Raw genomic sequence first — 25,878 nt, forward strand, 5'->3', positions numbered from 1 at the left:
GCTGCTTTGGCATGCATTCTCTCACAGCAAGTGACACAGTTGGGTGACCTTGGAGGATAGGAAAGAATTAGGAAGTAGGTGATCACAAAGTCTTATGACTAGAGTTGAGGAGGCAAAACACGTGCATATAAAAATCCAAGCACAGAGAGTCTGATTTTCTTTTTTTTTTTTTTTTTTTTTTTGGTTCTTTTTTTCAGAGCTGGGGACCGAACCCAGGGCCTTGCGCTTCCTAGGCAAGCGCACTACCACTGAGCTAAATCCCCAACCCGAGTCTGATTTTCTTTAAGATGGGAGCTACTTGCGTCTCAGGCTGCCTCAAATTGTCTGTGAGGCTGTGCATGCTCCTGATCCTCCTGCCTCAGCCTCCTCAGAGCTGGGATTTAAGACACCACTGTGCTCAGTTTATATGGTGCTGGGATGAAACTTAGGCTTCATTGTGCCAGACAAGTCCATTCACCCTACCAAATGGACTCCACCCAACTTAACGGTCATGGCTTTTTTAATGCTTCCATGTATTTGATTGATTGATTGATTGATTGATTGATTGATTAATGTTAAGTGCTCTGCAAGCCAGAAGAGGGCAACAGATGCCCTTATAGATAACAGATAGTCATGATCGACCATGTGCTTGCTGGGAATTGAACTCGGGATCTCTGGAAGAGTAGTCAGCGCTTACCAACCCCAAAGTCATGACTTTTAAGGAGGAAATTATCTGTCTGCCTGGTCCTGTCCATCCTCCCTTCGTGCAGACAACAGAGCTGATTATGCTGACGTAATAACTTGATTGGCTTTCTACTGATTTGCTTGCTTGCCTGTGTGAGAGAGGAGCTTGCTGTGCTGCCAGTTTGGTCTTGAACTCCTGGGAGCAAGATAGGCTCTCATTTTAGACTTCCCCAGGAGCTGGCATTACAGGCATGACAGCACCCCCGGATAGCTTTCGGAATGGTTTATTTATGGATATATTTAAGTTCGTTTGTTCCATTCAACTTTTTTAAGGATTGCTTTACACGCTATGTTCTGAGTGCTTGTGTTGTCTTCGTGTGTGTGTGTGTGTGTGTGTGTGTGTGTGTGTGTGTGTGCATATGTGCAGATGTAGAGGCCAGAGAATAGCAGCAAAGGTTGTTCTACCATCTCCTACGGAGCCCAACGGCCATGAAACTCACAGACAACCACCTGTCTCTGCCCCCTGGCTACTGGGTTTAAAGGCATGTGCACCACACCCAGCCTGAATTCCTACTCTCCGCCAGCAGGCGGTCCCTGCTCCTTTTGCTCTCCCAGTGTTGGCCAAGAGCCCTACCAATACCTCTAAGTGCCCCACAGCAGTGTCCCTGGAAACCACTCGCTCGCCAACTGTCCTGCTCCTTTCCCTTACTCACACCTGCTCTTAACTCTGTTTCCTTAATCCTTCTGGAATCTGTCCTGTCCTTGTCCTGTGAGCACCGTCTTGGTTCAGGATCTTGATCATTTTCTTCCTGGGTTAGAGCAGCTGTCCCAGTGAATGGTAACTTCTTGACCCCCGGACTCTGCCAGTGCCACAAGGTTCGCCTACAGAATCCAGCAGAGGACTTGCTTTGGAGTCTCTGCACCTTGAAGATACGAGGTGACCAAAGGGAGCGATGGCCTTGGGACTTCTGCCTGCATCTGTTGCAGGAGCAAGCCTGCCTGACGGTTCTGAGAAGCTCAGCCTGGACCCAGCCTACCCCACTCACCAGGCAGCTGGCTTCTCTGGCCCTCTGGCAAGTTGACACTACTTTTGAGTATCTTTCTTAAAGTGGAATGTAATAATCTTAATATAAATATCAACTACAAGTATTGCTTTATTACATAAAACATAATGTGTGGGCTGGAGAGATGGCTCAGTGGTTAAGAGCACTGGCTGCTTTTCCAGAGGTCCTGAGTTCAATTTCCAGCAACCACATGGTGGCTCACAACCATCTGTAATGGGATCTGGTGCCCTCTTCTGGTGTGTCTGAAGACAGCAACAGTGTACCCATATACATAGAATAAATAAATCTTTAAAAACAAACAAACAAAAAACAACGAAAAAGCCAAAATGTGTATTTGTGTATCCATGGAAAATCTAAACATGCAAATCTAGGTTGACACAGATCCAATTATTCACTCTCTCCCTCCCCTGTCCCTCCCTTTAAAGATAAGAGTCTCTCTATGTAACCTTGTCTGGTCTATAACTTGCTATATAGACCAGACTGGCCTTCAACTCTTAGAGATCGGCTGTCTCTGCCTTCTGAGTACTGGGATTAAAGCCATACGCCACTACACCAGTGTAAAATCCAAAATTGTAATGCCCAATAGCTCAGTGGTAGAGCACTTGCTATTATCTATCAAGGCTGTGGGTTCAATAACCAAGCCTAAGACAAACAAGATTCCTTCATACAAAGAATATCCCATGCATTGCATAGATGCATCATTGTCAATTAAAAAGCCCATGGTCTATGGCTCAGGTCAGAAAGAGAAGGTGGGAAGATGTGAGGAGACAGATGCATGGTGCCTCAGGACAGGTAAGCAGCTATATGGCAGAATGCAGGTTAAAAGAAATGGGATATTTTAGTTATGACATAGTCAGAGTAGAGCCTAGCTATATGGCCAAGGTATTTATATTTTAAGCCTGAGTCTTATTTCTGACAGCCTGGAGCTGGGAGAAAGAACTGGGTATAACTTCAACATCCTTCCGAAGTTTAACTTAGGTGACCTCCTTGTTGAGCCCTTTCCCTCTCCCACCAGCACCGGCCTTTAACCATCTCTGCCACAATGCCCTCTCCCGAGGGTGGGCCAATCTTTTTTTTCCCCACACTGTTCGGTGTTAACCTTCAAGCCGCCTACCTCTGCTTTAGCCGAAGTTTCACCCCTCCTGACCATGTTGCTTTCCGGTGCTGGGGACTGCAGGTGAGCAGCTCTGAGCTGATGGAATTCGAGGTACCAGGATCTGCATGGCCCGGGGCTGCACACACGTCTCTGTGAAAAACAAGAAAACCAACAGCTGAGCACGACAGGGGGTTTATAGCAGGGAGCGCAAATGAATCTCACTGGAAAATACACAAACACGGACTGGAGCCAGAAAAAACAGCTGAGCTGAGCAGGACTCAGTCTACACCCCCCCAGCTCTGTCCTAAAGACAGCAAATCTACAGAGGTCTTCTACCCTGACTGCCTATGGTTCTGTGGCTAATTAAGTATGTATCTTTATACATTGTATCTTTATTGTATATGTAATGTTTTGCGGTCGTAGGGCTTCGGATGTAGTTCCGAGGTAGTACACTCACTCACCTGGCACGCACAAGGCCCAGAACTGCAGTCCTCCAGGTTGGAAGCCAGGGCTCTGTGCACACTGGACAAATGCTCTCCCATTGAGCCATACCTCAGCCACATTAACTGTTAGGATTCTGAAAATGGAACTCACTGATCCAAGCTGCTACACTGTTTCCCTGAAACCAGGTCAGGGTTTCTATGTCTCCGCTTTGATGTGAGGGGTGCAGTCTTCAAGAGCAACAGCCCCTGTGCAGCTCTGTGGGTGGCAACTCAGGAGGAATCCACGGGAACCCATGGTAATTCTTGGGCTTCGGTTATTTCACATTGTTTGGATTCTATCATATCGGAATGCCTTTTGTGCATCCATTCTGATCCAGCCTGTCACCCGCAGGCCCCAAAACCACCCCTACAACTCTCTTCCATACTCCCAGGGAGTCAGAGAAAAGTTTTAAGCCCCATATCGCCAGTGCCTTCTGCCATGGGAAAGAACATACTTCTCAGGAGGAGCTCGGGTCTAGGATTTCCAAACGCCCTCGATGTTGCCCCTTTATCACGATGGCCCTGCTTCGGGCTCTGAAGTGGGCTTAAGGTTTTATTTTATAGTATTATTGTGTGTGGTGTATAAATGTGAGTAAGGGTGTGTGTGCATGCCCTGGCACACCCGTGGTCAAAGGACAGCTTTGGTGAGTCACCTCTTCCCTACTACCTGGATGCTGCAGTTTCTGTGCTGTGTCATTCTTCTCTGCCATTGTGTGTTCCAGGGTAGCTAGCCCAGGGGACTCTCCTGTCACACAGGAGTAATGGGGTTACAGACGTGCACCCCTGTATCTGACCTTTTACATGGATTCCTGGGACCAAACTCCAGTTGTTGGGCTTGCGCAGCAAGCACTTTACCCTCTGAGCCATCTTGCCACCCCTCCCCCACGAGTGGGTTTTGTCACCCTCCTGGTGGTATTTGCAGTTGGTTTTCAAGGGTTTTTCTAAGCCTCTGAGATCCAACTGGACCTATGAAAGGCACGGAGAGGCCGCTCTGCCTCTGCGTATGCCTTGGCGGAGAGGGGAGGATTATCAAGCCTCTGTCGAGATTAAGCCTGTCCATCTGGCCTCCTATTTCTTAGAACACAGAAACCCTAAGACAAGTAAAAAGAGCTCTGTTTATTCAAGGGTCCTGAGGAGGTGCTCTGAGGCTTGCTCGATGGGCAAAGCTGGGATTTTCTATTTTTTTTTTTTAAAGATTTATTTCTTTATTATATATAAGTACACTGTAGCTGTCTTCAGACACACCAGAAGAGGGCATCAGATCTCTTTACAGATGGTTGTGAGCCACCATGTGGTTGCTGGGAATTGAACTCAGGACCTCTGGAAGAGCAGTCGGGTGCTCTTAACCGCTGAGCCATCTCTCCAGCCCGGGATTTTCTATTCTTAAGGTGTAGTGTTTCTCTTTCAGACATTGCCTGGATAGGTCCTAAAGGTGCCTCAAGGACTCATGGACTCAGTAGAGCAGGACCTTTAAGTGGTGGCACCATGCGCGTGCGTGCGTGCGTGTGTTTGTGTGTTCACAGCCCTGCCCTTGGAATAGTGCGCTGTTATACAGATGAACTTGGCCCTCCAATCATTATCTACCTTCCTGTTTTGCTCTTGATCTGTGCTCCCAGCCACGAGGCAGTCTGACAGGATATTTACTGCCTCGAGGGCTCTCGCCGGAGACCAAGCCAAGAAGCCTGCCCCATTGGGACATTCAGCCTCCAGAACTGTGGGCTTTAATGAAACTCTTTTTTTTAATCCTCACCAAGCCAGCCTGCCTTGGCTATTTCATGACGGTAACAAAAACCGGATATAACTATACTTGGTAGTATGTATGCGGCCTCACCTCCATCTGTATGTTCAGTGTAATTCTAAATGTGAAGTTTAGGGCTTGGCTGAGATTATGTCCCTTATGACACTGATAGTAGCACTGGGCCTGCGGCTCTTGGGCTGTAGGAAGGTAGAGCAGGGACTGTGCACAAAGGCTGAAAACTCGGCCCTGGAGAAGGAGTCCTGACCATGGGTGACGTGGCCCTCGATATACCTCTGCTTTGTCATCTATAAAGTGGGCGTTAAGACGCTTCCATAACAGGTAAAATAATCAGAACAGAGCCCAGGGCACGGTAAATTAGCATTATTATTACACCTGTCATAGTTGTTCCAGGAGTTCTAATATATGCAGACTGTCTGGAATATTGTCCACGCATGGGACGGGAGCATTAACCCTGTATTTTCATTTCTGCCTTAATCCAGTATCTTCATTTTAGAGCGTCTTTCAGAGGTCTCGCAAAGTAGCTGCAACTAAAGGGGGCCTAATTTATACGGAGAGGACAGAAGAGCCTTGGCCAGTGAGAGCAAACAGGCTGCAACCTTTTACAACATTCATGCAACTCCTCACTTGGAAATTCTCACACCACCCCTAGGAGCTCTGATCCGACAGACATTTGGCTTCCGTGGAGGTGCAAAGTAGACTTGAAGGAATCTCCCCATTCAACACCCTAACGCTGAGATTTTATGAATGTAGAGAGCACGCTCTGACAGCCAGCAGGATGGAGAAGAACCTACCTGGTGACCCGAGTCCCACTCCCGGGACATAGATGGTTAGGAGGAGGACAGCTCCTGCAAAGCGTTCTATGTTCTCTCCCACGCGAGTAAACGTAATGTCAAAGAGGTAAAGCAAAACGAAGAAAGAGCCCTTCAGGACCACCCCCTGGCATCATCCCGTCTACGGCAGAAGACTGGACTTTTCCTTTCCAGGCCTCCCCTAGACCTTACTGCCCTCCGTTATTGGAGAAAAACAACCACAGCCAGGCCTTTCAGAGAGCCTTTGTGGCATTTAATAACTTCCTCATTTTTTACTTACACCGCAATTGTTGGCTCTGCCCTTTCTGTACAGTGGCTGGGGCTCCAGAGCCCGGTTCTTTGTCTTTTCCCATTCCCTACCCTGGACACACCTAGAGATGGAGAGCCACCAGCTGTGGATGTCACAGGCTATGGTTCGGCAGGATGAGTAAGCCAATGGGGGAAAGACACGAGCACAGGGCACGTGGGGTCATTTCATCTCTTGAGGATTTCTAACGGCTGGAGACCATTAACTGTAAATTCCTATGTTCTAATGAGAGGAATAACACTGAGCACCACATGGAAGACGGTTCTAGAAGGAACTCGGGGAAGCCTGTCAACTCAGTACCCCGGAATTATCTTTTAGCCTTTCCCTGTCTCATCTATACACAAAACCACTTACCTGCAGAGTGAGCCTCAGCCTGGACATTAAACTCACACTGTCTCCAGAATGCCGTCTCCCCACCCACTGCGGACTACTCTGCCGACTGCTCTCTCAACGGTAATTGACATTCTTAGGCAGGCACTTTGATCTCATCTAGCAAGGACTAATGGGTACCACACGCCTCAGGCGGACTGTCCCTAGTCTTTTGTATGAAAGGATGTGCGTGCTTCTCCCATATGTTGTGAGTTATTACCAAAACCCCTTATGAAAGAGACATTGAGGAAGGGTTTTTTTTCCTCCTAAGACCCATTTTCCAGAACACACTGAGACGACGAAGTTGTATGTGTGTTGGCACAAACCACACACAGAATTATACTCACTTGGGCCCGAAATCCCAGAGAACTGCTCATTCTTTCTTTCAATTTCGCAGTTCCAAAGACTTTGTTCATGCTGCTTTGTTTGAAGCCATAGCATTATAACATACATGAACATGGTAATGACAGGCTCACTAATTTAAAGTTACCAGATGGAATCATTTTTACTTAAACTACCCTGTGGACGCTCCCGGAGTCAGCCAAGCGTCAAGTGAAAATACTGAAGTAAACCTGTCTGCCCTCAAGAGGCCATGTCCCCGAAGGACAGCTCCCCACTGGCTGCTGTATACAGCCCCTCCATCCTCACACTTCATCCTGGACATCGATTCTTGCAGGACACCTTGCCCAGCACAGCAGGGGTGACGAGGATTGAGTCCACTCTCCCTACTCCTGCTTCCCTGCACAGAGCAGCACACACACTGTGGGTGTGCACATCAAAGACGATCACAGGACTTCCACCAGCCTGCTTCTGAGGCTCCCTCTTTTGCCACTCAACTAAGACAAGCACGGGCAAGCAATGTCTGCTGAGCGAACGGAATACTGCTTAATGTCCAGCACACCTGTGACCCGATCTGGAATCTGTGGCTACACACCACTGAGATACTTCTGGGGGAGGGGGGGGCTGTTTTAATGTTGCCTCTTACTATTCTCCGGTCTCACTATCACAGGATCACAACCATGGGTGATAAACTAGGAATTAAGCCAACCCTGAGAAGGGTGAGCCAGGCTGAGTTATTGTGATCTACAACTACAGTAAGCCATTGTAACATCTTTCTTCCTCATACTTAAGAAACAAGAAGTCCAGGACAACCACCTATCTACTTCCTAGGATGGGTACATGCTGCGCTTAACATTCCTAACTCCTGAACATACAATGACTGCTTTACTGTGTGATATTTTAATAGCGTCCGTTAACTACTTTCTGGGCCGAGTTTCAGTCAATACGAGATAAAGTGCTGAATCATTCTGTTCCCGTGGCTTGTTTGAACCCTGTAAAAACTACAGAAGGACCGTGGAGGTTGAAGAAGACATGGAGACCTGAGCCTATTAAAATGGCCTCTCCGGGCCCTCTTAGTTCCTGGCTAACAGGGAGGTTAGTTTTCTATTTTGTCCTTAAATGGGAAGAAGCCAGGATATGGGCCGTTGAAACCTAAGGACAGGTTCCATTTCCCTGTTGAAATCAGATGTTTCTTCCCCGACTACTGCTGTCCCTCTAAACCAGTGTCTTCAGTGGCCAACACCAGCTCTAAACAGAGGGAGCGATATCATCTCCTGATTTCTATCACACTTGGGGGAAGTCTTCCTTCCCTCAGACTCATCCTTCCATCCTTCAACCTTTCCAACTTCATCAGGCCCTCACCTCGCTCGCTCTCAGAAGCTTCCTCAAACCCTCTAAGCTCTTTACCTCATTTTCCATTCCCTTCTTTCCAAGTCTTGCCTTGCTCTTCCTTAGCCTTCAGGTTCTAGGTCAAACATCGGCCTTTCCTGGGCTGCCTTATCTGATGTAAATACTCTCCTCCCGGTACCCAGCTTTTCCTTTATTACACTCGCCGCTGCGCGGAACTGCTCACTCGAACACCGTCTGCCTTTTGCAAGCAGTGTGCTCAGCAAGTCAGGGTTCCCATCTGGCTTTTCCTGTACCGGGTTCTTCTGAACAGCACAGCCTAAAGTCAGTTTACCCGTGAGAGGCCCTATTTGATACATTGTATCTAAGACTTCCCAAATGAGGTTCTGCGCCTTAAACTTTCCAAGACATTGATTGATCACTCGTAACATGCTAGGAGGGCAGGCTCCTCCTTTCCTGTTGCTTTCTGGTCAGGCCACAAGCTCTAGCTTTTGGTGCAGGAGGCTTCCTTGAGAAAGCAGAGACACTGCCGGAAAACTGGCCAAGACCTTTGACACGTGGTTGGCCCTAAGCCTCGGTCCTTGCTTGGAAGCAACCAGAAGGATTTTAGTAATTAAGTGGGCAGTTGTCTTAGTCAGGGTTCCATTGCTGTGAAGAGACACAATGGCCAAGGCAATTATTATAAAAGAACATTTAATTGTGACTGGCTTACAGTTTCAGAGGTTCAGTCCATTATCATCATGGTGGCCTGCAGGCCCATACGGTGCTGGAGAAGGAGCTGAGAGTTACTACATCTTAATCCAAAGGCAGCAGCAGGAGACTGTCTGGATCACGTAGACCAGACACGTGTGTGTGTGTGTGTGCGTGTGTGTGTGTGTGTGTGTGTGTGTGTGTGTGTGTGTGTGACTTCAAAAGCCCTGCCTCCACAGTGACACCCTTCTCTACATATTCAAACCACCACAGCACTGTGTGCTTAGGTAGGGCTAAGTCTGTCCTCAGAACCCAGTGGATTTCCTAGGTGTACACGAATGCTTGTTTCATGATAGCTTGCCCTCCTTACTAAAAGTCGCATTCTTAGTGCTTCAAGTCACCTTTCGCTTCTTCTTCTGTTCCACGTCTTCCACATCTCTCTGGCTGACCATTTGCCTTTTGTCTTGGGCTGACAAGTTCCCAAGTCATTGCAATCAGATCTCGAGGACTCCCTTCCTTCCCCTCTTCCAGTCTCCAAGAGGCTGACAAGGCCTGGACTCTTTGGTGCCTGAAGGCTGTTTTAAGGACTTCTGGGGGCTTGAAGAGACAGCTCATCGGTTAAGAGTACTGTCTGCTCTTCTAGAGGTCCCGAGTTCAATTCTCTCGATTCAATTCACAACCATCTGTAATGAGATGTAATGCCCTCTTCTGGTGTGTCTGAAGACAGCTATAGTGTAGTCATATACATAAAATAAGTAAAAAAAAATAACAAAAATAATAATAATAAATAAAAAGAACCTCTCTCTGACCTTCACAGACTTCTGCTCTTAAACATAGTTACTCTTCAATTTCTGGCTGCTAACCATGTGACCAGGGGTCAAAGGTTTTCCAGACATTCTCAATGCACTGCCCTTTTCCCAAAGGCCCCTTTGCTCTTAATGCTGACCCTTGGCTACTTATTGATTTGAGGTTTAATCTTCTGGGTCACTGTTCCTTCATTACTCTCTTTTTTTCTTTTCTTTTCTAATCATTCCTTGTGATCAGTTTGCATCACCTCTGACTGTATGCTGGCCATACCCTACCTGGTACTTTTAATCACAAGCACGATACTGACATACTCTTAAAAATGCTGTGTCTTTCTGCTTGACCACCTTGTCCCACGGCTTGGTTAGTGATAGGAGAGCCACACACAATGCCTCAGCCTTGACCTGATGGTCTTTATACATCTCAGGCCTGGATCCACTTGTGCCTGCTCTGGCTGCCGTCTCTTATTGCTCTGAAACATGTCAAATGGACTCATGACTATAATCTGTATTGTCAGCACTTAATATACTGGTTTCCTTCTAAATCTATATGCTTCTCCATGTCTAGATGTCAGCCTTGTATAAAGATGGGAACAGGAGAAACGGTACAGGGGCGCGGGGTGAGACTAGCCTAATCTTTAGCTTCCTAAAAGTATTAATCTGCTTCAATCTTTCTTCTTTGGAGTTCTTATTTTTGGTGTGTATATGTGCACTTGTGTGTGCCATGTGTGTGTGCTGAAATTAGAGGGCAGTTGTGGGAGTCTATTATCTCCTTCTACAGTGTGGATCCTGGGATTTGAACTCACGTCATTAAGCTTGGCAACAGTCAGCTTTACCCACTGAGCCATCTTTCCTACTCAGCAAGCACTTCGGAACACCTAGCCTTAAGTAAAGGCTTAAATAACGGAAGGGCCCTAATCAGGGCCATACAATTAAATTAATGAGACCTCTGCTAGGATCTGTTGCCTATAGCTTCAAATGCTCCGAGCTGAGGACTTGAGACAGCCCTGAGAAATGTGGGGTTCTCGTATGTGTATGGATATACTACAAACAAACAACTCTGAATCTCTGTAGCTTAGACTGCCTTTAAACTCTACATCCCCAAAAGTTCTGTATAAAGGGGTGGCAAACATTTGATACCCAAAGCCTCTCTGCAGGGAATGCTCAAGGAGAAATTCAAATGGGACTCCTCTCTCCCAAGGCCAACTGTCCCTACAGCTGGAACAAGAGGGCCAGCATCAGAAGGGCTCTCTCACTCCTACCTAAAGCTACTCAAGATGCATTCCTGCCTTTGGAGTACTTCCTAACACTGGGCACACTGCTGAAAATAATTCAATACATACTGAGATAGTTGGGCCTGAGAATCAGAGCATGGCCACTTCTATACCCAGCCCAACTATCTGCTCGGTTAATAGTGGCTAAGGGCCAATAATGGAATGTATATTGAATCAGGCATTATACCTGCAATGGAGACAAACGGATAGGACCCCTCTGTGCTAATAATTGTTCAATTATACACTTATAAACCTTCATACAAAGGACAAGACAGCCCAGTACTCAAGGGAACGAAGTACAGGAGACTGTGGTCAAGCCCTTTCCTCTTCATTCATCCCTGTCTATGCACATGCTTACTTCCACCAGTCATAGGGAGAGCAGGTAGCAGAGCGGCTATCTCAGAGGCTGCAATTACTCTATGTCGTACTTTGAGGGCACTACTATCCGTCTTAGAGTATTCACAACCACTGTTCAAGACAAGAAGCTAGCTGTCTCTGTGCTATCCCTCCTTAAGACACAGATGAGAAAACAAAGACAAAGAAAAGCAAATGTTGTTGTCTAAGCCCTGGTGGGAAAAGATGACAAGGTCTACGCTCTTAACCACCATGTGACGTTCTTGGTCCTATTTGGGGTTCTCTTCCTAGAGATAATACCCAGTAAATATTTATCTAGTAAAAGTCTCAGGCTGGGAAGATGGCTCAGTTGCTAATGCCTGTATGAGGATCTGAGTAAAGATACCAGCACTCGTGGGAGAGCCCAGGACTGCACCGCCTATCTGTAATCCCAGCATGGGGGGAGGGGGGGTAGGGGAAGGAGCAGAGACAGGTGAATCCCTGGCATTTAAATGGGCCACCAGACTTGCCCAGGTCAACTGAGTGTTAGTTGTCTTGTCATGTGTGTGGGGTTGTTGTGGATGAGTCTGAGGGTCCCTCTGGGTAGTCCATAAATGTAACTGGGAGAGGGGCAGATTTGACAAAACCTGATAATACAATGCCTGTGGCCGGGTGCCAACTCATGCTGGGCACTTTACATGCAGGAGGCGAGGCTCCAAACTGGAATTTACAGTTTCTGACTTCCCAGTCACTGTGAAAAGACACACGACTGGAGCCAGAGGATGTATGTATGTGCTGGTTTGGGCTCTGCTTGGTCCTGGCCATTGCTCCTGAGCCTCAGAACTTTGTATAAAGAACGAGTAGGGTACATCTACCTATGCCGTGGCAACTGCTGGAGGTCGAAGCTACCAGCAGTCAGTCGGCATGGCCTACAGAAGACAGCTGAATGTGGGCACTCTCCATGCAGGGCTCAGACCCTGGAGCCAGGAAACCAGGAATGCCTAATGCACTTGGAGGGCTATAAATAACCCAGAGTGATAAGAAGGTGTTTGGGGACTGGGGATCTGCTGAACTACAGGGGGGGAGGTGGGGAGCTGAGGAAGTGACATCAGACAGGGCAGTGGTGAGGAAACTGTCAAGGTCAAGGGTGCAGATTTAGCTTGGAGGAGTTAAATCCAGAGGCCGCAGCTCCAGCCCCAGGCTTCAGGAAGGATGAGCCAGTGCGCACACATTCATGACCGTTTAGACACATCAGGATTTGGGATTTTCTTTTTTTTTTTTTTTTTTTTTTTTTTTTTGGTTCTTTTTTTTCCGGAGCTGGGGACCGAACCCAGGGCCTTGCGCTTTCTAGGCAAGCGCTCTACCACTGAGCTAAATCCCCAACCCGATTTGGGATTTTCTATCAGGTGCATCCCGCCTCAAACTCTGGGGGAGATCCTCCTTCTCCTGCAGAGAGCAAGGACCAGGGCTCTGGAAGGACCCTGGGGTCCCAGTGCAGTTTTAAAGAGCCAAGCTTTATCATGTCTACAAGCGAAGAAGTTGTCCCAACCCTACCCTTTCCTAAAGGAGTGGGGTGGACATTAAAAATATAGAGGGACTGAAAGGAAGATAGCACAGAGGTTAAGAGAGCTGACTGCTCTTATAGAGGACCTGGGTTTGATTCCCAACATCTACACAGTGGCTCACAGCTGGCTGTAACTCCAGTTCCAAAATATTCAATGATCTGACTTCCAAGATCTCCTGTCTCTGTCTCTGTCTCTCTCTCTGTCTCTCTCTCTCTCTCTGTCTCTCTCTCTCTCTCTCTCACACACACACACACACACACACACACACACACACACACACACATACATATAAAATAATAAAAATTTAAAAACCTAAATGGAGGTTGTCATTCACTGAGGAAGTAGACCCCTTGCTAAATTCAATATTGGCCATAGAATCTTAGCAAAACTGAACTCACTGGCTTGTTTGGGACAGAGCGTAATCCTCACTTTGCCCAAGAGGATTACCGGGTTTTAGGAAGGAGCTCACATGCACTGTTTTTAAGCCCATGCCAAATGTGTCCGTTTCCAAGATTCGTTTGCTCTTTAGGATGGGAAATAGCATCCCATGCTAACTTGACATCTCAAAGTGTCAGGCCTAAAGGTTTCCCACCTTGCTATTAGCCAACCTTCTCGTGCCATGCTTCTCTCCCTGGGTGAAGCTTTAGTTCAGTGGAAGGACCATCTATAAGGTAGGTGAGATGTCTAAATGCAGCCAGAGTGCAGGAAACTACCCAGCGCACACATTCTCAAGGTGTGATGGTGCGTCTCCACCTGTCCCCGTTATTTCTATTCCTCCTTTCATTACTGCGCATAGTGTAACGTGGGCTAGGATGCCCTATGTCCGTCCTTGGGTGTCCCTATGTGCTGAAATTTTTGGGTCCACTGACATATACAGATTGCATATCCTAATCTGAAAATCAAAACTGTTCTCAAACCCAAAACTTTCTGACCACAGAGATCCACCTGCCTCTGCCTCCAGTGTGCTGAGGTTAAAGATGTATGCTACCATGCCCAACCCCCAGTCATTTCTTAAAAAAAAAAAAAAATGTATTTATTGTATGTGAGTGTACTGTCGCTGTCCTCAGACACAGCAGAAGAGGGCACTGGATCCTATTACAGATGGTTGTGAGCCACCATGTGGTTGCTGGGATTTGAACTCAGGACCTCTGGTAGAACCCCCACCCCAATCATTTCTTTTCTTTTTTTTTTTTTTTTTTTTTTTGGTTCTTTTTTTCGGAGCTGGGGACCGAACCCAGGGCCTTGCGCTTCCTAGGCAAGCGCTCTACCACTGAGCTAAATCCCCAACCCCCAATCATTTCTAATAAAGGACATTTGGCCCATGTCACATGGCAGGACAGATGAATCTGTGGCCTCGGTCTGGCCCAGCATTCTCAAAGTCCCATTTGAAAATGTTACAGCTGGCACCTGTGTGCTGCTTCGTGCTTTACAAAGTCCTTTACCAAGCAAATGTAATCTTTGCAATGATCTAGGGGATGTTACAGGCAACTGAAACACGGGGTATTTAACATATCACAAAGAGATGGTAAAATGCAGAGCCTAAGCTACAACAAGCCCCCAAGGACGCCTTAACTACTTTTTCCCACTGGGTCGCTGCCCGGAGGCTTCCTTAGGTACCTACCTATGGGGTGGAAAGTTCTCTAAAAAACAGTGTCTCAACCCACGGGTCACAACCCCTTTTGGGGTCAAATGACCCCAGAGGTCGTATATCAGATATCCTGCATTCAGATACTTACCTTAAGACTCCTAACAGTAGCAAAATTACAGTTATGAAGTAGCATGAGGAACCGTATTAAAGGGTCACAGCATTAGGAAAGGTTGAGAACCACTCTCCCAGATGAGCCTGTAGATTCCTCAGGGAGGGCTGACGTGGGTGATTTCTGACTGTCTTCCTGTCCCTTACCACCAAGCAGCTTAACCTTCATCCGGAAGACACAAATGGTGCCAAATGAGGAGAGACTAAAGGAGCTTCCAGTGTTCTGAGAAAGCTCAGGGACAAACTCTGTTCCCATCTGTGACTGCCAGTTTTCACACTCTCCTGGGTTTCCGGGACCTGCCTGCTCTTCTAGGCTGGAACCAACACCTGCCTTTGATACCAGGTCCTGGTCTCATCAGTGTCAATTAAACAGACAGTTTTGGGGTACGAAAGTCCACAGGACAGCAGGCAGGGAAGCCAGTGATCATTAGACTGGCTGGGCATAACAGGGCCTTCCGCACACTAGGCATTAGCATACAGAGGAAGTTGCCTTAAGGTCCCACAGGGCAGTGACAAGCCAGGCTGGGGCAGAAAATGCCCTGGGAGCTGTCTATCAACCCACAGGACTCCTCCTGTTGCAACCCTGTCAAGCCTGGGAAAAGGACAGAACCCAGAACAAAGGGGGGAGTATCGAACTGTGACCCCACTTCACGAATCCAGCTGTGGACCGCTGGCCTCCGCCCTAGCCAGACCTGGCTCTGTAGGGGAGACAGTCTCCACACATCACACATTCCAGCTGCTAGTGGGGAAGGGGTAACCATGGGAACCAACACAAAGGACTGAATGTTGGAGGAAAAGACTGGAGGCAACCGGGAAGAGGCTGAGAGGGACTTCAGTCTTGTGGTCTACTAATGGCAACCAAGCCTACTGTATTGAGACCGAGGCTCAGTCAGGGCTTGCCCACAGTGAAGCAGGGTGGAAGGGCAGCCAGACTGGTGCTAATCCTGTAGGGCCCTCTTTAATACTTTTTCCCCATTTCAGTGTGTAGTGTCCTAAAATACGCTTGCCTGTCGACCACTGAGATGATACAGTTCATTTAGACCCCCAGAGAAGGTACACAGTGACATTCCTACCAATACAGAGCCACAGACTACACTTTGCAAAGGGCCCCTCCCTTCACCACAGTGCTGCTGAATGTGGAGAGCTACCCACTGTGTATGCTGGTGGTGTGTCTGGCCGGATGCCCCTTAGGTAGTTGAAGTGGCTCTGAGATTCCAGAAGTCTAGGGAACTCTACCTTAGAAAAGAGAGACAGTAATTTCATGTACCCAGCTCAACAGTCAAGATGAGGGCTGGGGTGGGGAGGTAGGTAACAGTGTCCTGTGCTGGCATCACCTGGGGAGAGGGACCCTCGACTTGAGGCACTGCCCCCATCAGATTGGCATCAGAGTCCATCAGATTGGCCTGTGGAGGATATTCTTGATGAATGATGGATGTGGGAGGTAACACCCCTGGGCAGGGGATCCTGGGATGTGGAATAAGGCAAGCTGAGCCAGTCAGCCGGTGAGAGCAAGCCGGGTAGCAGCCTTCCTCCCCGTTCCCACCCTGACTTCCTTCCACGATGGGCTGTGATCAGGACTTCTAAGTCAAGCTCTTTCCTTTCCAACTTGGGTTTGTCAAGTGTTTTTATCGCTGTAGGAGAGAGTAACTGTGGTACGTCTATATGGCATTTATATCTACATCCTGCTCCTCCGTCTTCACCAGCACCCTTCATCCTACTCCACCCTATGACAGGATTTATTCCTACTAGATGTTTTAGGTCCAGGTTCTTCACAGGCTGGAAGCCGAGGGAGTGCCAGTGGAAATAAGTAATTTACGAAAATATTATGACTTTCCCTCCTACATAACAATGCCGAGAAACACACGCCTTCCCATTCTCCTGAGGATGAAAACTACTTTAGCCAGCACTGTCGCTCCCTGCACAGCTGCCACAAAGTCTAGGTCGGAGCCCTAGAGTTTCAGTTCATGTTCTGAGGGACTGGCTAACTAGGATTGACTTGGAGCTCCTCTGCTAAGGTGTGAGGACAGTTTTAGAGTATCCCTCACAGGTGGACTCCAGGGGGCGGAAGAGCCCGCCTCTCCGGCAGTACCCCTTCCCCAGCAACCATTTAAGAGTTCACTCAGAGCTGGGTGTGGTGGATCACAACTGTCGTCCCTGTTCTGCAAAGGATGAGACAAGAGGATGGAGAATGTAAGGCCAGCCTGGACTATACACCAAGACTGTCTCCAAAAAAAAGTGTGTGTGTGCATACATGTGCCAATGGGTCTATGTGCATGTGTACTATGTGCATGTGTGTTTGTCTGTGTGTAAATGTGTGTGCGCATGTGTGCATGTCTTATGCATGTGTATAAATGCTGGTGAACACGTGTGTGCGTCCGTGTGAGCTGTGTGAGCTGTGAGTGTGTGCCCGTGTGCACATGTGTTTGTGTGTGCATGTGAGTGTGTAATGTCTCTGTGTGTGTGTGTGTGTGTGTGTGTGTAGTCAAACACTACTCCACCAGTGTTCATCTGCATGCAGTACCTGAGGGTGACACAAAGGCCAGCTATTATTGGTGTCGCTCTCTTCCTAGGATAACTGATTCTCCAAAGTATTGCTTTAAAGGAAAAGGTAGTCAACGTGTGTTATGAGCTCCATCAAGTAAGAGAGAGGGTAGATCTGTCTCCAGCCCCGGCACTTCCATACACTCTATAAGCTACTTGATCTCAGCTGTGTCTTGGGTTTCCTCACTTTTAAAGGGAAGTAACAGTGCCTCCCTTACAAGGGTATGAGGACGATCAAAGTGGCCAAGAGAACTGGCAGTTTCAAATGGGGCCGGAGCCTCAGTGAGTATTAGCAGGTAAGTAAATGTTAGCAACTAAGGCCCGCCCAGCTGGTAGCTGGCATGTGATTGACATGTATGTTGCCATCTTATCCTGTAACGGCTTTTCCCTGGAGATGATAATCTCTGCTCCTCACAAGCAGAAATGGAGGCGGAAGGATTCCCTGCGTCACCAGGAGGCATCCTCGCTCAGGTGCAAATCCAGGTCTTTGCATTGTCAGAGTCCGTGACCTTTCTACTACCCTCAGCTGCCTTTATGTAAGACTGTTTTTGTTGCTATTTTTAGTAAGGAATAATAGAAGAAAACCAGAGTAAGATCCAGTGTTTGAAGAAATAACATGAGTGAAAGACAACCAAGATCTTACATCTTCACTTAAGCTGTAGGCTTTGGAAACAAAACACAATCCATGAAAAACTAGACTCTCCAAAGACAATGCTCTGGGTTCTGAGAAACGGCCCCGACAGAACGGTGTTCATGATCCCATCGGGCCAGAATCTCTACACACTCTAAGCACAATGCCCACCCGTTCACTGCTGCACTCCTGGAGACGTCTTGGGTCATGTCTCAGAAATGTTTACTAAATGAATTAACCAATCCAACAACAAAATGTCTCTTTGGAGTTGGCAAGGCATATAACATCTTTCCCAAATACCTGAATGGAAAGAAATAATGGAAACTTATTGGGTTAACTATTGTCCTTCCTTCAAAAATTTTTTTTCCACTGGAAATTCAAGTTTTAATAATTCATCCTTTTTTTTTTTCCTCTGTGTAACCTTGGCTGTCCTAGAACTAGCTCTGTAGACCAGGCTAGCCTCAAACTCACAGAGATCCACTTGCCTCTGCATCTCAAGAACTGTGATCAAAGGTGTGACACCACTACCTGGCTAGTTGTCCCTTTTTAAAAAAGCAAAACAAAGAAAGCGTCAAACTTGATACAGAGACCTAGAAACTTCCTTTTTCTATCCTCATATCAAGAAAGATCATGGAAGATGTCTATGTTTAATCTGGCTTCCTACAATATACTTTTAAGCCTCATTCCAGAAGGAATTCACCTTGAACTACCATCACAAAATCAGTCTTCAACAATGGAGTTTGCCTAACAGACACTTTCTCTCTTTGATGAAGCTTTAAAGACAAGTCAAGTCCCTGTAATTTTTTATTTTATTAAAACAATTTTTTCAAGCTGGGCATGGGTGGCACACACACATCTTTAGTCTCAGGAGGCAGAGGGAGGTGGATGTCTGAATTTGAGGCTAACCTACACAGAGAAAACCCTGTCTCAGAAGAAAAAACAATCATACAATGTATTTTCTCCACTTCTCTAACTTCTAAATCTTCCCTAGCTCCCAATCTCCAGCCTCGTATTTTTTATCTTTCAAAACAAAAACAAAAGGCCAGTAAGACAAAGATGACAAAACAAAAACCCACCCTACACCCCCCAAAAAACAAGCAAAAACAAACAAACATTGAGTTTGGTTTAGTACGGGAAATGCTGACATACCCAGTGACACTTCAAAAGTAATTTTCTCTTTGCTGCTGTGTATCAGTTCTAAATAGTATCTTGGTTAGGGGTGGACCCCTGTGACCTTTGGATCAGTAAAATTCCCACCAGACCCAAGCAGAGATCTTGACTAAAAAGAAAAGACTAGGAATGCCGGCTTAGCAGTTATGCTGCCACACAACTTCCCAGCCCTGAGAAAATGAAGTGGCTTTAACCAGAACTGTAAGTCACTCACTGTATTCACCACAGTGCATGGAGAGACAAACAAAGTATTAAGCTCAGACCAAGCTAAACACTTAACCATTCTCTAGCTCAGTCCTCCCACAGCCTAAGAAGGAGGTGAACAGGTAGGTACCATTCAGCATCCCTGAACCGCCCATACCATGCCAAGGTAACGTTACACACATCTAAAGACAGAAGTAGAGGGGGAATTGACTGTGTCACCCTGGAATGGGAGTTCCTTTCCTAGTTTAGCTAGTGTTGTGTCGGGTTCAACAGGGTTCAGTAACTGCAAGCACTTATGTGACATTGAGTACAGAACGCAAAACTCTTCTGTCACCACAGAAACTTCTTTTTCTATTCCAGTCCCTTTCCTGGGCAACCGCTGACTTCTGGTATCATTGGTTAGTCCATAAAATGAGTGGTTAGTTGTAACAATGTAGCTCGGGGCTAGCGTTTGGATGTGAGAAGCCCAGATTCCAACCCAGTCAAACAGCTATGTATCGTTTTTCGTCTGACTTCTTTTAATTAAACCAAAGCTTCCAAGATTCATCGAGGTTTGAGTATTGGAAATTCATTTTTATTGACTGAGTAGTATTCCACTTGCGTGGGTGTGTCACGGTCTGTTTATCTGTTTTCTTGTTTGTGGATGGATGATTATTTCCAGTTTGTTTCTGTTTGGTTTGTTGTGACATTTGTGAATAAAGCTGCTATGGATACTCTAAACAAGTCTTGTTTTTTAAATAGACATTTATTTTCATCTATTTTGGATAAATATCTGAGAATGCATATGTTGCGTGTCAGTTTGGTATATAATTAACTTTACAACAAACTAATATTCTTAACCCCTGAACTCTACCCCCATAAAATGGCAGTAACTTATTAACATGTTTTACTTTTTATATATGGTAAGTTCCCTGAAGGCAGGGAACCCATCCCAAGTTTCTAGGATGTCTCCCACATGGTAAATGTTTGCTAGACAAATAAGTGGCCATTGTTCTTTCTCTTGTTTGGTGTTATGATAGCCTAAGAAAATTAATTTGGGGCGTGCAAGGAAAAAAACGACAATCAACAGAAGGCTGTGGAGTGGGGACGCTGCTAGTTCAAGGGACACTGTCTGGACAGACTTAACCCTATGCTTCCTTTTGCTACGACCTCCCCTGGAAGGAGAGGCCCTCTGTGACCTTCCAGGAAGGAGAGTGGCAGCTCCTGGTCAAATGATATTCAGGAAAGGGAGTAAGGTGTCGCTGAAGTTGAGGTCACAGGGTGGTTAGAATTACACACTTCTGTCAAACAGGCAGGCGAGGGGAACAGCAATCCATGAAATTCTACCTTCTGCAAGGAACCAAAAGAGCCAAAACACTGCTGGGGTTCTCCAACCCTCATTACATGGACACTTGGTTTTGGTTAATGTACCATGAGCTCTAAGTGAACATGCAAGGCAGAGAAGGAAACAGTGGTGTCTGAAAACCTTAACTACACGGAAGCGAGACACTTCTGATCCGATTTGAACATTAGATAGTATATATGGGTATCAAAATATCACACTGCACCCCATAAGTACGTACAACTTTTACACATCAGTTACGAACTGGTGATTAAAAAACTGTAGCCAGATGTAACTCATGTGGAGAATAACTGAGTTAAAAATGAAGTGGGTAAGGCCAGCGGTACTCCCTCCAAGCTACTGGGGAAGCTGAGGAAGGGGTGTGGCTTGAGTCCAGGATCTGAGGCCAGCATAGATTAGCAGTGATGGGATAGGGGGTAAGGGCAGTGAGGGAGAAAGGCTGAGTGGGGAGAAGAATGTCTTCAGGCTTGTCCTCCTTCCAGGTTTTCTACACAGGATGACACCCACCCTTCCTCCGTGTAAGGGAAATTTTTCTTACCCATAAAACAATTCCTTTTCTCGAAATCACAGAATTGCCTCTGTATTCAACCTATTATAACTTCCTGGAACAGAATGAAACCATGGGTGGATTTTCTGAGCACTATAGAAAAGACTTGGTAAGTCAAAGCATTATCTAAAACCATTCTCAGCAAAACCATTCTCAGCTTGTCTCACAAAACCGGGCTTCACCTCGGCTAGGCTCAGGTATTTTTGGTAATCTCGCTGTCCTTTGTTCCCAGGTCACTGCAAATGGGAATTTGCTTAGAATCCTTCAACTGTGAGGCTGCTACACTGAAGCCATCGCAGGCAGATGGATGTTTGTCCTGTTCTTAAGGTCTCCAGGGAAGAACATTCTCTTCAGCATCCCTTGGTAACCTTCTCCAGGGTTTTATCAAAGGTCTGGTAGGGAAGCTCTGATGTAGACACCAATAAAAATATTAACTTTATGAACCTAGCTACAAGTGCTGGAGCAGGATATGTGGTTGGCATTCTGCCTTACCAGTGAAGGGGTGTATTTACAAAACAGACTGTACAAACACAAGCCATTTGCTAGGGGCAGATGTGGAAAGTCGATTCAAGAGAAATTGCCACAGTAAACTCCATTTCAACCTGTGAGTTAACTATGTGAGTGAGTTATTGTTAGTTACAGCATTTTAAGTAAGTTTATCTCCTTGTTAATTCCTACTTTTTGTTTCTAAAACAAATTAGCATTGGGGGAAAAATAGCCACAGCTCTTAAGTTCTCAACTGATCAGGAGGCTCTGAAAAACCAGGTCTTAGGAAACAAACATACGTTATTACGCTTACTTTTTTTTCTCTCTTCTATATATCCTTTCCCACAACAATCACATAACGCTTTTAAAATCAGAAGAAGAAAAAAAATAAATTTTAAAAGAGGAAAAGATTTATGTGATCTAGAAAGAAACCGAAGCAATAGGGGAAACGTTAGTAAGAATCATTGAAACACGGTCCCCAGCTCCGAAAAAAAAGAAAAGGAAAAAAAAAAAAAAAAAAAGAATCATTGAAATTAACTGGAGTCTAGGCCAGCTTCTGGTGAAATTACTTGGAGAAAAGGTTAGCCATATATCGAGGATGTTTTCTATTGGGAACGTAGTTCCAAGTAGCCTCTAAAGGGTCTTTGGAAACCCATGCACCCCGATAGCTTACAGCATGAATGTGGAACCCAGCAGAAAGCAGTGTCATGCGTCTGTGCATACAACTCCGCGGCAACACAAGGATTGGGTGGGTGGGGGCTGGGGGATAATGCCAAAGGATTAGAGCGGGGAATACACCCCAGCCCTACACCCCACCCCTACGGCGGGGAAGTTTTAGGTCTTTCTGGCAACACAGAGCAAAGCAAATGTCAGCTGCAATTTCATTTTCATGCTACCTGACAGCGGAACAGACTCCTGGAAATCATTGCCTTGGAGCCGGAGCCGGAGTCGGTGGGGGAGGGGCACGCGCGCCCCTCAAAGTACTTTGGGGCCTCTCCTCTACGGTGGACTCCAGAAACATTAAGAAAGGAAAGGCAGTCTAAACTCCGCAGGGGCCCTGGTGGGAAGTAATTTATCAAAATTAAAGTATTTCACAGATCATTTCTTCTGAAGCGCTTTCACGCTGTCAGTCACCAGCAATCCTGTTTGGAGTGGCAGCCCCGCGGACGCCCCCACTCCCCCGGTGAGAAAGACCAGGCCCAGAGTGTCTTCAGTCCCTCCGGGCACGCCACCTGCCCGCAGCAGGCAGGCTGAGCGCCCGGGGAGACGAGCTCCAGGCTGGACGCCCCAGGAGTTCATCAACAGGCTGGGCTTCTGGAAGTCTCCCGCCCGCCACTGCCCGAGCCCCCGCGCCCCGCAACTCACCATCGCAACCCGGCCCCGCGGGATCCCGGGCTGCCGCCAAGTTCAAACCTCGCGGCCACGGCGCGCGGAGCATCGCCGGCGGCTGCGCGCGCTCAGCAACGGGCGGCGGGCGCGCCCTGCATTTGGGCGCGCGGCTCCCCCTCCAAATGCGGTAGCCGCTGCGGCCGCCTCGGGTCCCGGGCGCGCAGCTCCGTCCCTGCGGGTGCAGCACCGCCACGCCTCCCGGCCGGGGCCGCGCACGAGCCCGCGCTCGCGGCGCGCCGCCACCAGGTAATCCCCCAGGAAGCGTCGGCGATTGGCCAGCGCTCTGCGCTGGATTTGCATGTCAATGGCTTGGCTTGGAGGGCGCTCGGAGGCAGGAAGACCCGGAGCGCACAGGCGCTCTCTCCGAAGTCCTCAAAGTCCTCGTGGAGTTAAAGTGAAGGGACCCACGCACACACCCTCTCTCCTTGTCACTTTGCACCCCGCGGTGCCTTCATTACACACGCCACAAACAAGGAGCAGCCTCCAGGAGCCTACGCCGGCTGTCTAGGGGGGCAGTCCAGTTAGAAATTGACCAAATGAAGCATGGTGAAGCGAGGTAAAAAGTTCACAGCTTTTTTAAAAGCTCGCATTACAAGGAAAATACAAATTTTTTTTTTTTTGTCCTCAGTGGGTTTTCTTTTCAGCGGGTCAACCAGATTCAGGTTGTCGGTGATGGGGTCCAGCTGCTGCCCCATCCCCCGCCCAAACCTCTTTTAGTTTCCTTGAGCGTCATCTCAGACCAAGGGAAGGTTATATTTCATCCATATATTCAGGAGAGGTTTGCTTTGGCTTTCCACATTTTCGGCTCTTAAACATTATATACGTTTCTACTGGTTCTGCACCCATGGCGTGGCTGCTCAGTTAAGCTTAAAGAACGCCTGGTGTAATTTTCCGTTTCATCTTTCTTCAAAGGCTCGCCTCAGCCTATTTCAATGGAAGCTAAGATTTTTTTTTACTCCCTCAGAAACTACTTTTAATTGCTTTCACATGTCTCCTCCAGAGATTATCGTAACAAGTACAGTTTGAATTTGGCTTTATTTTCGCTCAAGCAGAGTCCCTAATGCTCAATTTCCAGGTTCCGTATCTTTAGCAATACATCTGAATCCCTAAGTAGGTAGGAGGCAGCTGGTACCATTTGCCTATACTTGGCTGACCTGTTTGTTGTATGGCTGCAGGAGCATTAAATCAGCCTCATACCACTACTGAAACCAGAGACTCCAAAATCTCTGATAAACCAGTATTTTCTCCTACGTGTGTGCTATCATAAGCAGCTGTTACCGCATGGTCACAGAGTATCCACACTGTTGCTAGGCATCGGAGGCAGGCAGCTGATGTTGCTGTTTTGTATTCTAATGACCTAGGGGAATCCAGTGTTAGAAAGGGGCCTCTAGGAACTTAAGCTTGAAGACATAGATAGCTAGTCCTTACATTTAACAGGGCCTGTTGCTTGGGTGCTTCCCGTTGGGGGAAAGCTTAGACCATAACTTGTTACCTAAGTCGTCATGGTCTGGGAAACTCGTCTTTTTATTTTGTTTGGTTGGTTTGATTTGGGTTGGGTTGGGTTTTGGTTTTTCGAGACAGGGTTTCTCTTGCAGCCCTGTCTGTCCAGGAACTCACTCTAGACCAGGCTGGCCTCAGACTCAGAGTTCCGAATGTGTCTGCCTCCCATGAGACTTCAGTGGTGTCTCATCACACCTGGCTCAGGAGAACTTTGCTAAGGGTGGAATAGGACCCACTATGCCTGTGTGAAACATCACTTTAAAACCACAATTCAAAAAACACACTTTGGGTCCAAATCTTACCACCCGTTCAGCCTGTACTCTACCATGTAATTCATCTCTACGACCAGAGGGTTCCCAGAACTACTTTTTCTTCTGTCTGCAGTTTAGAGACACCGGGTATTTTTAGAGACAGAAGGAAAGCAACCCGTCTCGAGGGACCCAACGTGAGACATGACATGATGACATCCCGGGCCACAATACAAAATCACATCAGCGTCTCTCTCTCTCTCTGCATACATTGAGGGCAAGTTCTTGAACTGGGTGCCTCCGATCTTCAGGGGTCTGCACCTGCCCTCTGAGCAAAGGGAGCAAGAGAGCGGAATCAGTGCCCACTGTGCACATGAGAGAATTCCAAGTCATTTACTGCAGATGTGCTCCGTGTATGAAAACTGCCTCTAGAATTTGTACGAAAACTGTATGCATCTGTATGACTGCCTCTAGAAAGTAGGTTTTACATTCAAATTCAAAGCCTTTTATTGAAAAGAATATTAATGAAAATGTATACAGTTTTAGAAAGTTACAGCCTTTTTTGAGGAACTAATAAGAAAAAGACAGGACAGCCTGTTCTAAGAAAGGCTAGTGTGAAAACTCCTATTGGCACGGTTTTTCTTTAATATAGAGATAAAATTCATGTGTGCTGAAATGTAAACAAACAAGCGGGACACTTTTGCACTCTTCCCTCCCCAAAGCCTTTGATATTGGAGTAGATTAAAATGACGAGAAAAGCTGGGACAACTCCCCATCCAAAAGTGGGGATCACCATGTCCCTAAAAGTGCTGAGGGGACAGGAGATGCGAGTTAAGTAGGTTCATGGCGGCCAGTCCAGCCACTTTGTGCAGTGACAGGTCAGGTCATTTTCTGCCATCTCAAACATTTCCACCTACAAACCCTAACTTTAAGTATGAGGTAAGTAAGATAGCCTTTAACCAAATATGTACGACACATCAAGTCACTGTAGGCCATCTGAGGGTCTAGTACCACTTGGAAGACGGGGTCCTGTATGATGGTTTAGCAGGTAAAGTTCTCGCTGTGCAGGTCTGACAACCTGGGTTCAATCCCCAAAGGTGAAAGAGGAGGACCAACCCTGACCTCGACCCTCCACACGTGGGCAGTGGCACAGACACCGCAACC

General features: G+C 47.1%; 1 protein-coding gene across 2 annotated transcripts in view; it reads right to left on the reverse strand.

Moving 5' to 3' along the window:
* Positions 1-25,878, reverse strand: part of Shroom3 (shroom family member 3) — a 297,390-nt gene that overhangs the window by 42,969 nt on the left and 228,543 nt on the right. For both annotated transcript variants that reach the window (NM_001100889.1, XM_006250723.5), the window contains exon 3: positions 2,842-2,973. In NM_001100889.1, coding sequence (NP_001094359.1) covers positions 2,842-2,973 — 132 coding nt within the window. The remainder of the gene's footprint in view (positions 1-2,841; positions 2,974-25,878) is intronic.

Source organism: Rattus norvegicus, chromosome 14 (assembly GCF_036323735.1).
Source record: "Rattus norvegicus strain BN/NHsdMcwi chromosome 14, GRCr8, whole genome shotgun sequence".
Classification (NCBI taxonomy): domain Eukaryota; kingdom Metazoa; phylum Chordata; class Mammalia; order Rodentia; family Muridae; genus Rattus; species Rattus norvegicus.